This window comes from Colobus angolensis, unplaced genomic scaffold (assembly GCF_000951035.1).
Source record: "Colobus angolensis palliatus isolate OR3802 unplaced genomic scaffold, Cang.pa_1.0 Scaffold48, whole genome shotgun sequence".
NCBI classification, from domain to species: Eukaryota; Metazoa; Chordata; class Mammalia; order Primates; family Cercopithecidae; genus Colobus; species Colobus angolensis.
Genome location: NW_012118265.1, coordinates 13,494,451 through 13,507,783, shown reverse-complemented (window position 1 = coordinate 13,507,783; position 13,333 = coordinate 13,494,451). Strand labels below are relative to the sequence as shown.

The 13,333-nt window shown below is 40.1% G+C and overlaps 1 protein-coding gene across 6 annotated transcripts in view; it reads right to left on the bottom strand.

Annotated features, from left to right (window-relative positions):
• LOC105523974 (schwannomin-interacting protein 1) overlaps window positions 1-13,333 on the bottom strand; it is an 833,968-nt gene that overhangs the window by 48,667 nt on the left and 771,968 nt on the right. The window contains exon 1 of one of the 6 annotated variants that reach the window (XM_011959058.1): window positions 8,060-8,413. The exons of the other annotated variants lie outside the window; for them this stretch is intronic. Within the exon in view, the coding sequence (XP_011814448.1) occupies window positions 8,060-8,089 (30 nt within the window). The 5' untranslated portion in view covers window positions 8,090-8,413. Of the gene's footprint in view, window positions 1-8,059; window positions 8,414-13,333 lie in introns of those variants that run through there. 6 annotated transcript variants of the gene reach the window in all.

Genomic DNA, 13,333 nt, shown 5'->3' with positions numbered 1-13,333 from the left:
TCACAGTCACTTAGAATCCCTGAGGTTGAAACAGCCTCTTCCCGCTCCTGCTCTGAATTTCAAGGACTGGCATGAAGAACTTCAGCTTCCTGTTGAGCCATGATCTGAATTGCGAGGCACATTGCTCACGTGAGTTAATGCTTTTAAATGATCATCATCAGCCACTGGTGGAAATTATTGACTCTGAGAACACTGACCACATTACTGGGAGATCACTTATGCACTGTCAAAAGATTTTCCTATTCATATATGGAAACTTGATTTCATCCTGATTAACCCTTCATCTCCCACTGCCTTCTCCTCGGCCTTAACATCCATATTCCATGTACTAGATTTATAACCTCTTTTCAAATAATTTCTTTCTTCTGTGCAAAGTTCATCTAAATTTGGTTTGCTTTTCAATTAAAGTATTCTGACAGCTAGAAAAGCCATGAAAATATGCAGGCCATTTAAAGGACTTTGCTGTATAGATTTTTAAAAAATTAAAATAATGGTATTAAAAGTGTGGGGTGGGGATGTGGCAGTGTTGGGAGTAGACAGAGTATCACACGTTTTCCTACATCTAAAAGATCATGGGCCATAGTTGTAAATCTTCCTGTTCAATTAAAACTGAGCACGAGAAACGCAACTATGGTCACCCTGATGACCATCGTACAGCTTCCAAGTGGAACCAATTATAAAGTCCTCATTATGTTTATCTGTGTGTTCTTTCCCCATTAATGGCTTTCCTACACTGATTGTCACTTAGGCCTCTCTGATGGTTGTTTTCTTTTGAATTCAAGCAGTTTTGTCAAATTACTTTCTATTTCAGGAAGCTTGGTAGTTTCTGATGCTCCTATACAATAGTGCACAGGGGAATACTAAGTCCAAGATTTCAAACTTTCCCTTGGTATAGAGAACATAAATAAATAATGGGATATGACTCCAATGGGATATGGCTCTAGGGGCTTCTGTATGTAAAACTGTGATTAGTTACCCAATATTTTATATATTTGTGTGTATGTATGTGCATGAACAGGGAGTCTCTACTTTCAAACAAGCATCAATGCAATGTGATATTTTCCACAGAGATGCCCTATTTCCTTCCCATCCCCCATCACCACCATCCTTTCCAAGAATAAATACTAGACCTTTGGATTAAAATATGTTTCACATATGTACTTCTTAAAATCACTCGAAGTCTGAATCATGAAGTTTGAGGCCCACGTGCTACTTTAAATAGAAATGATGTGCTTGTACTAAATTTCTATTTCAGATCAGGCCCAGAGTGAAGCCCTGCTAATTTTTTTTTCCATGTGGGGCTCTTATCATGTGCTCCTTTTGTGGTAAAGCATATAAATCAGATTTCCAGTCATCTAAGCTAAAAAAAAAAAGCATATAAATTTATCGCCAAAATTATTTTATTGATTTCAAAGGTTACTACCTCTTTGGAAAAACAGAACTATATCTCAACAAGGCAGAACATAATTATACTTTAAACAGGCAAAACAATGAAGACCAAGTACTCTTCAGCACTGTTAACTATAGAAAAAAAAATTCCCCATCAAAAAATCTATAGACTAAAACAGAAAATTGTCTTATTGAACTTATATTTAAAAGCCTCCATCACATAGAGCACCAAAATGCTTTGAAATTCCCTTTTCCATTCTAATATCTTTTTCCCTGCTGTGGATGAATCCAGGCTTAAATTGGGTGGAATCTTGAACTCAAATTTGATACCTTGTTTTCTCAGTCACAGGAAGAAGGGATTGAGAGACTAGTCCTCACTTGTCCTGGTGTTAATAGGGATAGAATATATTTGCTTTCCTTTGTTAACCATTAAATGACCCACTAGAATCTGGGCATAAAAGACTGTTTACTACTTTCTCCAACAAGAATTTTAAGAATATCTTGATGTACTACTTAAACTGATATACTCCCTAGTTTTATCATTTAAGAGCAACATAGGGTGTCTTTTATTTTACATGCTGGGTATGATACCTCAATTGGGCTGAAACATTTGGCCACAGAAAACTTTGGTATTCCATGTGGTAGTAAAATTATTCCTTTATAAGGCAGATGGATGTATTAAAACTTTGCAAAACTCATTATAGTAAGAAAGGCAGCTTGGAAATGAGTATTTGCAAAGCACTTGGGGATAGACCATGAGGTTCATCTTGGGAAAATTCTCTGGATGAATAAGTAGGCACAGAGGTATTTTCTTAATGCATTGTCTCTGGGAAGTCTGGAATGTCTATGCATCCCAGTGATTCATTTATTTTGTGCCTTGCACTGCACCCCCCATTCTGGCACAAGAAATGTTTAAAGTGCTGGCAACTGGCCAAGAGGCTGAGAAGCCAGGCACATGGACTTCCGAGGTCAGCTTCACCAACTCCTTGTTACAATATATGGATCTGAGCTTATCTTTGGGGTTATGATGGGAAACCCTGATCCTAGGGACTCAGAACAGCAACAATTGCATAAAGTGAAATTCAATCCAACAAACATTTATTGAACGCATACTCTGTGTACAAGGCAGAGACTTGTGAAAATTTAAAGAAGGCCGCTTGTCTTCAAGAAGCCTGTTGTCGGCCAGGCGTGGTGGCTCACGCCTGTGATACCAACACTTTGGGAGGCCGAGGCGGGCAGATCACCTGAGGTCAGGAGTTTGAGACCAGCCTGGCCAACACGGTGAAAACCCGTTTCTACTAAAAATACAAAAAATTAGCTGGGCGTGGTGGCAGGTGCATGTAATCCCAGCTACTCAGGAGGCTAAGGTGGGAGAATCGCTAGAAGCTGGGAGGTGGAGGTTGCAGTGAGCCAAGACTGCACCACTGCATACCAGCCTGGGTGACGGAGCAAGATTCCGTAAAAAAAAAAAAAAAAAAAAGGCGCTTGTCATCTAATGGAGGGGACAGACCTATATGTAAATAGTTGTAAATGGGTTCTAATACAAGTAAAAACAAAATGTACTGAGAAGGAGAGATTTGGACTGAGAAATAAGTGGGAAAAGTTTCCTGAAGGAGGTGGCATTTGAGCCTTGAAAGCTGCATTAGCCTGCAGTGGGTGGGAGCAGGTGGTGTGTGGGTAGGTGACATCTCAGCCGGAGGCATTGCAGCTAAGAACTGATGGCAGTGTGAAGGCAGGAGTAAAGGGTCTGGAGCGAGAAGCGTTTCTGCCCAGGGTTCAGAAACAAATGTTGGGCCTTGAAGGCCATGCAGAGGAGTCTGAAATGTATCCTAAGGAACACAGGGAGGCATTAAAGATTTCTGACCATGCTTCCCATGACCTGGTATGTGTTTGAAGAAGGGACTCTTTATGCTCCCACGGGAGGAAAAAGATGAGTGTTATTCACACACTGTTTTACTTTTTCTTCTTCAAGTCTCCATTCCCACAGTAGCTAAGAATGTCAGAGTGTGATCTATATCTGGGGCGGTCATAAGGGAATTTAAGCAATGGCAAGAAAGGTATGAAAGCACGTCATTGTTTTTATATACACACTTATCCCAAAACCCCACTCCAGGAAAGAGGGAAAAAATATTTAAGAGCTTTTAAGCAAAACGGACCCTTCGACCTAAATTTGTGCATTCAAGTTTACAATATTTCTAAGCTGTCTATCAAAAACCATTTAGAAAAATTTGGCCTCTTGAAGGCTGCCAGGCCTGAAGTTGTGGGCGAATTTCTTTCCTGAAGAGATTGGCTTCCTCCCAAGACTGGAAAATGGAGGTCAATAGCTCTATCTTTTAACAGGGCTATGACCAAAAATGACAACACATGCCTCAGTAACCTCTTTGCTAACATAAATCCTGTGAGGAAGAAAAGTATATGAAGATAACGACAATGTGAGCACCTTTAAAAACAAAACAAAACAACCATGAAAAATTCTGTAGGGAATTCCTTCTGTTTATTCCTCCTTGGTTTAAGTTGTTCAAAGAACAGTGCATACAAACCCTTGCTCAAACAGGGGTGTTCAGGCTCTCGGTAGCAGCGAAGCTCTCTTTTTCAAAACAGCCATCCATTTAGAAAAGCAATGTATAAGAATCCATTGTATTTCTACATATTAGCAAGATATAACTGGGAAATGAAGTGAGACACGGTTTTCCTGGGCCGCTGAACAATCCTCACTGAACCCCTGATGTGCTCAGAAGAAATGACATAAGAGGAAGGGAGCTCTTAATTCATGATAACTGACTTGTTTATGCAGAAAGGCAGCCTCTGGCAGGGAACCTGGCAACAATTATGCCAGGAAGTTAACTGGGAAAGTCTCCATTTCACAGATGAGAAAACTAACAAGAAATACGGGGAGAGATAACAAGCCCCCTATTTCCTGCACAATGAAAAGATAACCTGCATAATGAAAACAGTGCAGGTTAATGGTGGAAGAGGGGAAGGAGTAGGACTGAAAGTCATAAAATAAGAAACCACAGTGCCATAGAATGTTGACAACGCCTTTTCCTTTTTTTTGTTTTTGAGACGGAGTCTTGCTCTGTCACCCAGGTTGGAGTGCAGTGGCGCGATCTCGGCTCACTGCAAACTCCGCCTTCCCGGCTCACGCCATTCTCAGCCTACCGAGTAGCTGGGACTACAGGTGCCCACCACCACGCCCGGCTGATTTTTTGTATTTTTTAAACAGAGACGGGGTTTCATTGTGTTAAGCAGGATGGTTTCTCCTGACCTCGTGATCCGCCCGCTTCGGCTTCCCAAAGTGCTGGGATTATAGGCCTGAGCCACCGCGCCCGGATTTACAATGCCTTTTTTGTTAGTCAATTTTACAAATAGTAGACATATCCATCCATATTACTTGAGGACCTATTCTAAGCACTGGAAAAGCAGACAGAACAAAGATAAAATCCCTGCCCTCATGATGTGAGTGAGGGAGCTAGAAAATAGACAAATAATTAAGTAAAATATGTACTATGATAAATGGTGATAAGTAAAAAAATAGAGAAGCATGATAGAAATATTGGGATAGGCCAGGCGCGGTGGCTCATGCCTGTAATCCCAGCACTGTGAGAGGCCAAGGCGGGGGGATCACCTGAGGTCAGGAGTTCGAGACCAGCCTGGCCAACATGGTGAAACCCCGTCTCTACTAAAAATGCAAAAATTAGCTGGCCATGGTGGCGGGTGCCTGTAATCCCAGCTACTTGGGAGGCTGAGGTAGGAGAACTGCTTGAACCCAGCAGAGGGAGGGTACAGTAAACCGAGATCGCACTGCTGCACTCCAGCCCGGGCAACAGAGCGAGACTCCATCTCAAAAAAAAAAAAAAAAAAAAAGAAAGAAAGAAAGACAGAAAGAAAGAAAGAAAGAAAGAAATATTGGGATAGAACTGGAGAGCTGGAAGTTTACAGATTATATTCAGATAAGGTTTCACCTAGAAGTGACATCTGAGCAAACACTTGCAGAAAGTGAGAGAGTAATGGATGGGGGTAGAGGTGACAATATAAGGTAAATATGTATAAGATGTAAAATATAAGATGCCTGGTTGCATGTGAATTTCAGATAAACAGTGAACAATATTTTAGTGTATGTCCCAAACGCTGTAGGTTATTTGCTAAATCTGGCAACCCTACACAGTGAGGCGGGGACGGGGGTGGGTAGGGGAGGTAGGGGTGCATGCCAGGCAGAAGGAATAGCAGGTGCAGGGCCAGCCCAGCATGGTGGGAAGGTAGTGGAGGAAATCAGGAATATAGGAGAGGAGTCCAAGAGGAAGCAGGGATGAGCTGATCCAAGCCCTGTGAGGACTTGGATTTTTACTCTGAGCAGGATGATAAACTAAAATTTTTGAGATATGGGACATGATCTGTCTTCAGTTTTAAAAGCTCATTTTGGAAACTGTGTTGAAAACAGACTATGGAGTGTGGGCAAGGGCAGGGGTAGGTGAAGCACATAGAAAGCTATTATTGCTGTAATTATGATGACAATAACAATGATGTACATCTATACAAAAGCACCAAAATGTGCGTGCAATTTTCAGGGGAATGGTCCCTGAAGCCCCTATTCATGAACTATCCATTAAGAAATCTTGGTGTATATCATTTATGGGAGAAAAGGAATCAATATTTCAAATAAATTCTATCAACTGACTAAAAATGCTAACCTAAGAAATTTGCTTTTAACCACTGCAATATCATCCTTAAAAAATAAGGAAGTCCTTGTAAAATGGTGGGGAAGTTTCCAAAAGCCATTCAACTGCAGATATCATCAGTGACTACAAACATCAAGCTAAGGACTTAGAGAAAGCACCTTTTCTGAATCCAATTACACGTAATGCCAGCTGGGTTCTAAAATGAAGGTTTCTAAGTGGGATTAAGATTTGGCTTCAAGGTTAATGTTTCTGTTTTTGCTGAGCTATGTATAAAGACAGAGCGCTTCAAAAGAACACACACATGTAGGTAGTTCTACTATAAAATCTCACGGAGATGCAGAATCTATTGACCGTTATTACCCCACCAATACACTTAATTTTACTGTGGAAAAGCAATAAATACTTCAAAACTATTAAACACATAATGACACTGTTATATATTGCAGCTCATGTAAAATAAAATCAATTAATCTTCCTTTGGAAGAAGCAGAATGCTAACATAACCCCTTCTCTCCAGATGAAATTGCTGATATTTGACCAATTTTCAACCTACGAACACAATGCTTTTATGTTAAACCTAATGAAAAGACATAGAGAATAATCTTATAGTAGCTTGCCCTTCAAAAATAAAGTAAATAGCTTCTTTGAAAAGAGAAAGTTATTTTAATTATTATAGTAATTCAATCACCTGGAGCCATGCCATGTGTAGATTAGGCTCTCCATAGATACTTGACATCCCCTACCCTCAAGTTCTATATTATGTGTAAGTGACATGTTGGTTGTTTTCTCAGCATCTCTGACCCCTTTCTCGTGGAAAGAATTACTGTGAAGCATAAAGCTGGATATTTAGGATCTATAGCCCTAAATGTACCATAAAATGAAAATACTATAAAATAAATCTGTGAGTACAAATTTCTAGTTATTAAGCAAGACAAAGTATATGAATACATTTTATAGGCACACATTACTTAGCTGAGAAACCACTGCCTTGAGTCTTGTGAAATGTACTATTTCGCCTGCACATATTTACCACTGTGAAATCTGACCTTATGAGAAACACTTGCTTGTCTCAGGTAACCTACCTCACACAAGGAAGAGGCATTGTTAAGTTAGATAATTGGTCTCTCAGAGCTTCTAAACTCAGTCAGTTGAGTAATATCCCAATATTAACTCTCCAGGATTTGGACCAGCCGTGCCTGCTGCTGCAAAGAGCAATTTCTCTGAGAACATTCTTGCTGTCTGTTTTCAACATAGATACTTTCAATGTTGTCTCAACAGTCCAAGTCCTAACAAGGAGTTACTAAACACTCTAGAGCTGATCTTTTGCAATTGTCTAAGTGTCTAATTCATAACTCCAGTAGAAAATTAGCATACAAATGACTATGCATTACTAAGATTTTTCTATTTGGAGTTTTTGATGCATGTTGATACTTTAATGCTTATTTATCAACCAATTAAAACAACGTACTAGTAAAAATAAGTTCAGAAAGACACACAAGTGCAACTTTAAACATCAAGTGCATACTGGGTGATTTTTGAAAATTTCTAAGATTATCAATCGCGACTATCTATTTACATAATTTCTTAAAGACAGTCCTAAAAGCTGGATGTGAAGCAACTCACATCCTGTGCAACGAGCAAAAATTACGTTTTCCAATGTTATCGATGGGAGATTCCAAACATTCCCTTAAATTCCCTTAAGTTCAAATTACAGTCCAAAGCAATTCCTCTTATTTGCAGACATACAGAATATGCAAAGCACAAATCACCTCCGTGAATTTCACGAATGCTTTAAAGGCCAAGGAAGCAGTGTTTTCTGCCCCATTACTCCTCAGAAAACCTAATTACAATTCAGATACTGTACGTGATGAAGGCCAGGCGCAGAGGATGGCAAAATCCCTTGAATATCCGGAAAGAGGCAACCTGCTGCTTTGGAAGAGGAAGGCCTCCTCTCCCAAAGGATGCCGGCCTCAGAATCAGGCTTTAAATTTTACCTGATACGAGCAGTTATCCTGATGTACCATCTCAGTGCATCCTAGGGCGCAGACCCCAACGCAGGACTGCTGAGTGAGGCTGCGGAGGGCAGGCGCGGAGCATCCACTGGCGGGCGGAGAGAACGCCCTGGTAAGGCAGGGGCTCCCCGCAGATTAAAATGGATGCTGTTTCGCTGATCAACCTGCGCAGTGGCACTGCCTGTGCCGGGAAGCGCGCAGCTAGAGAGCTGAGCTGCTCTCCAGTCCTCCGAAACCAGTGAGGCAGGCTTAGGAACATGGAGCTGGGACCGGGCTGGGGGAGGGGGCGCTCATCACCCGCACAATCAGCCAATTATATTATAGGCACAAAGAAAAGGATCAGTCTGGAGCTGGTGTGACCTTCTGGTGCTTTATGAAGGCAGTTAACTGATGTGGAAACATTCTAGTCCTCATTAACGAGAAAAAGGCCAGCGAGGGAGAGGGAGAGAGACAGACACAAATCAATGTTGCAGTTGAACATTTCTAACCTCCGGCATCATCCTTCCTGCCCACTAATGCTGCTTGGCTGGTGCTTATCAAAAAAAAAAAAAAAAAAAAAAGGCCTTAAAGATAATTTTAGAACTTTTAACATGCTGAAGAGAGAGCAATCCATTCTGAATACCCACAATGAAAGGATGTTTGTCTATGTTGAGTTTTTGAAGTGTTTGTCAACTTTATAACTAAAAGGTCTTTACTCTTTAAAAGGATTATTTGTAATTCTTTAAATTCCTCGCTTCTTTTTGGCTCCTAGCTTCTTTTTAAGTCAAATAGTAATAAGATGGAATAATTGCTGTTATAAGTTTTTTTCGGGAGAGAGCTTATTAAAATATTAAAGTCACTATAATTTATTTCATGAAAACTAAAGTCTTAATTGGAAGGTTTTTTTTTTTTTAATGTAAGGCTTTGTACATATATTACTACCCAATGCTGTGACTTGAAAATATGGAAACCGCCAATGCAGCACATAAAATTCTTGGAACAGACTGACCCTCCCTGAGAGCGAGTAATTCTGGACTTGCGGACAATACTCAAAGGAAATACAAGTCAGACAATACATGTTTCTGGGAAAAAACTACAATTTCTGAGTGGCTTCAGGGCCACTTTAGGACTTGAGGATACACAAAAAGAAAAAACTGGGCTGTAAATTCTTCAAGCCAATGTAATGAGAAAATTAAGGGGGAAAAGTTAAATAAAATTTTCGTATCTGTATTCCTCAGTTGCCACAGGCAATTAGTTTTGTTTCTTTTTTTTTTGTTATTGTTTTTTTTTTTGAGACAGAGTCTCACTCTCTTGCCCAGGCTAGAGTGCAGTGGCAAGATCTCAACTCACTGCAAGCTCTACCTCCCGGGTTCACGTCATTCTCCTGCCTCAGCCTCCCGAGTAGCTGGGACTATAGGCGCCCGCCACCAGGCCTGGCTAACTTTTTTTGTATTTTTTTAGTAGAGATGGGGTTTCACTGTGTTAGCCAGCATGGTCTCGATCTTCTGACCTTGTGATCTGCCTGCTTTGGCCTCCCAAAGTGCTGGGATTACAGGCGTGAGCCACCACGCCCAGCCCATGCCGTTTCTTAATAAAATAGCTCTGAGTACATAAATGGTACTTAACAAAAACGTGACTGAATTTAAACCATCAAATTAAAAAAATGAATAGGGACATTATTTTTAAGCTATTTTAGTATATATCTGTCCTATGTTCTATTTATATAGCCATCTCAAAAACTCTTCCTCTTCCCATTAACCACGCTGTTTCACTGTGCTACTGACAGAGAAAATAAGTACTTTTTGTGCGTGAAATGAAATTGACATGTTTGACAAGTTTTCATATTAAGCACTCTCTTAAAAAATGGTTTGTGTTAGGATTATTTGCTAATGTACTTTTAATAACTTACCTGTTTTGTGGAATGACAAAAACCTACTTTTATAAAAATTCTTAATGTTTACTATTTGAGATTCAAGCAGGAGCAAAGCCTGCTATCTCAATTCGACTCCCTTGATGCACTCACAAGCACACTCATTTCAGCCTTCCTAGTGAGGAGAATAAAAAGATGGCCGCGAAAACTCAACTGGTATCCTCAGAGGCTTCAATTTCAGCAGCAGTTTGAAAGGAAAAGTACTCTGGAGACTCACCCCGCAGAAGCTCACTGCCCTTATCCTTCCTAGTCCAGGAGACAGGTGGGCCACATAACATGTGCAGGACTTTCTAGGCCTACTCATTGGCTGCACAATGAAAGCTTGATGAATGAAGCAGAAGCCTGGGCATAGGGAATGAGTCAAGATCAAGAAAAGAAGATGGAAACTTTTCAGGGATAAGAAACAATAAACAATACACCTCCATCCTAAAACTCCATTCTTCTCTCACAGACAGAGACTTCTGTGTAGAGTGCCTTGCAATACAACCACCCAACGAGGTTCTGGAATTCCTTTTTTTGGGGTGGGGGGAGGGGGATGGAGTCTCACTCTGTCACCCAGACTGGAGTGGCGTGATTGGCTCACTGCAACCTCTGCCTCCCAGGTTCAAGCAATTCTTCTGCCTCAGTCTCCCGAGTAGCCAGGGCTACAGGCATGTGCCACCATGCCCAGCTAATTTTTGTATTTTTAGTTGAGACACAGTTTCACCATGTTGGCCAGGCTGGTCTCGAACTCCTGATCTCAAGTGATCCACCCGCCTTGGCCTCCCAAAGTGCTGGGATTTCAGGCCTAAGCCACCATGCCCGGCCAAGGTTCTGGAATTCTAAATATGAGCTAAGAAGAGCAGGCCCAAGGAAAAAAGTTCATTTTGCAAGGTAGCAGATAAGATGAAGTAGAAATCTTATGTTTAATATAAAAACACTTTCCAGGACAGAACAGCTCTAACTTCAAAGGCAGTTAAAACCTTACTCAAGTTACTCCCTTGACAATCTATGATTCTAAGACTCAGGAACATGTTTCCAAACTGTGCAAAGCTTAAAAAGCTGCTTCCTGGACTCTGTCTCTTCTGAAAACTGAAGACACTGGAATATATTACATAAGTTCCCAAAGACATTTATCATGTGTTTTTAAAAAAAAAAAAAGTCTAAACATGATTCCACTCTTCACAGTTGCTGTTCCGTAAATAGTGGAAGTGACTCAGAGGTGGCTCTAGGGAGAACAGATTTCTGACAATTATATCCCAAATCCTGTCAAAAAAAACTCTCCCAAGAGGTATAAACAAGATGAAAAAAAAAATGAATATATTAGACAGGCTTCTCTTTATAGTCATTCATTGGAAACAACTTTGTGTTATAATTTGAAGTATGATTTGCTAGTGCAAAAAACTTTAAACAGAAACCAGCTGTTCCAAGAACACTTAAGCTAGAATAATTTACCAAACTGCAGTAACATTTGTTATCTTTAACTAAAAAATATCGATAAGCTCTTTATGTGAAGCATAGTCTTTGTAGCATAGAGATTATTTTTTTTCTTCTCAGATCTCCACAGCTTCCCTTCCCATAAAAAGTATTGCGTTTCAAATTTAGATGAGACCTCAAGAGATCATTTCGCCTAACCCTGTTAATGTTCAGATATGGAAACCAAGGTCTAAGAAAGTTGTGGCATGTCCAACAACAAAAAGGCATCAAAGCAAGGAAACCAAAGAAACATACCTGATTTTCTGGGTTCATACCAAATAAGTATGTTTCATATGGGTTCATACCAAATGAGAATGTTTTCTATGTTCCATAGAAAACAGTGCTACTATGGTCTGAATGTGTGTGTCCTCAAACTTCATATGTTGAAACCTAATCACCAGTATGATGGTATTCAAAGGTGGGGCCACTGGGGGGTGATTAGATCATGAGGGGGAAGCCCTCACAAATGGGATCCATGCCCTTTTTAAAAGAGGCCCAAGAGAGCTGCCTTGCCCTTCTGCTGTGTGAGGATGCCATTGCCATCTATAAATCAGGAGACGGGGCCTCATGAGATACCAAATCTGCTGGTGCCTTAATCCTGGACTTCTCAGTCTTCAGAACTCTAAGAAATACATTTCTGTTGTTTATAAGCTACCCCGTCTATGATATTTTATTATAGCAGCCCTAACAGACTAAGACGAATACTAAATGAGGACCCATAGACTTGGAGAAATAAACCCCTTTTGACTGAGCCAAATGAGGCTGCCCTTGAAATCAAAATCTATCATAAAGTAAGAGTGAGGCTGCAGCGTGGGTCTACCTAAAACTCAATTCAAGATATGTTTTAAGGGAAGAAAAATTAGATTATTTCCTTATTAAAATATTGTTTCTGCCACCTACAAACTATTGTATCTTTAAATCCAGAAAAACATGTTTTTTTTTCAATTGTGGCAATTAGCAACAACAGAATGAAAGGGGGTTTTGGACAATAAATATAATAGTAAAAAGTTACATCCTCAGGCCATCGAGCATACAGTTTTGAAAGTGAATAGCATGGGTCAGGAGCTGACCCGGAAGGGTAGTAGGAAACTCTCTGGCATAAGCTGTGTGAGTTGTTTAAGTGTTTGGCTATACAGGTGTGTATATTTGTCAATACACATCGAATAAAGCATTAAGATATGTACATTTCTTTGTACATAAAATTTACCCCAAAAGAATAAACATGAACTCAAGTTGATGATATGCAGGCTAAAGTATTTAGGGCACTTACTGATGTCTGCAACTTACTTTGAAGCACATGAAGTAAATGAGAGGAATTGATGGATGGGTAGATGGATAGGTCAGTGGAAAGCTGTGACAAAGCAAATTTATTAAACATCAGTTGTTGAATATAAGTGGTGCAGCAATGGGTATTTATGGAAAAAAGTCCACTGGAAAGTCAACTCTTGCACTTAACTCACACGGCTTATGCCAGAAAGTTTCGTATGCCCCTTCTAGTCAGTTCCTGACCCCAGTTACTCACTTTTGAAACTTATGCTCAGATGGCCTGAGGATATGACTTTTTACCACTATGTTTATTGTCCAAAACCCCTTCCATTCTGTTCTTATTATGTTGTTATTATTCTGTTCAAATTGAAATGTTAGAAAAAATGAAATATTGGGGGTGGGAAAGATGAGCAGGGAAGTCACCATCTTAAGTAATAACTTTTAAGCTTCTCCTCAGGAAATTGGGGAGAGTAAGTAGACATATAGCTTAAGTGGTACTTCTTTACCAGGCAATGAAAGAAAAGGAATGATGAAATAATTAATACTGTGGATATCAGGGGAAACTAGGTCCTTGAATGCCCCACCCGAAGAAGAATTACTTGTCACTACAGGTTGAGTAAACCTTA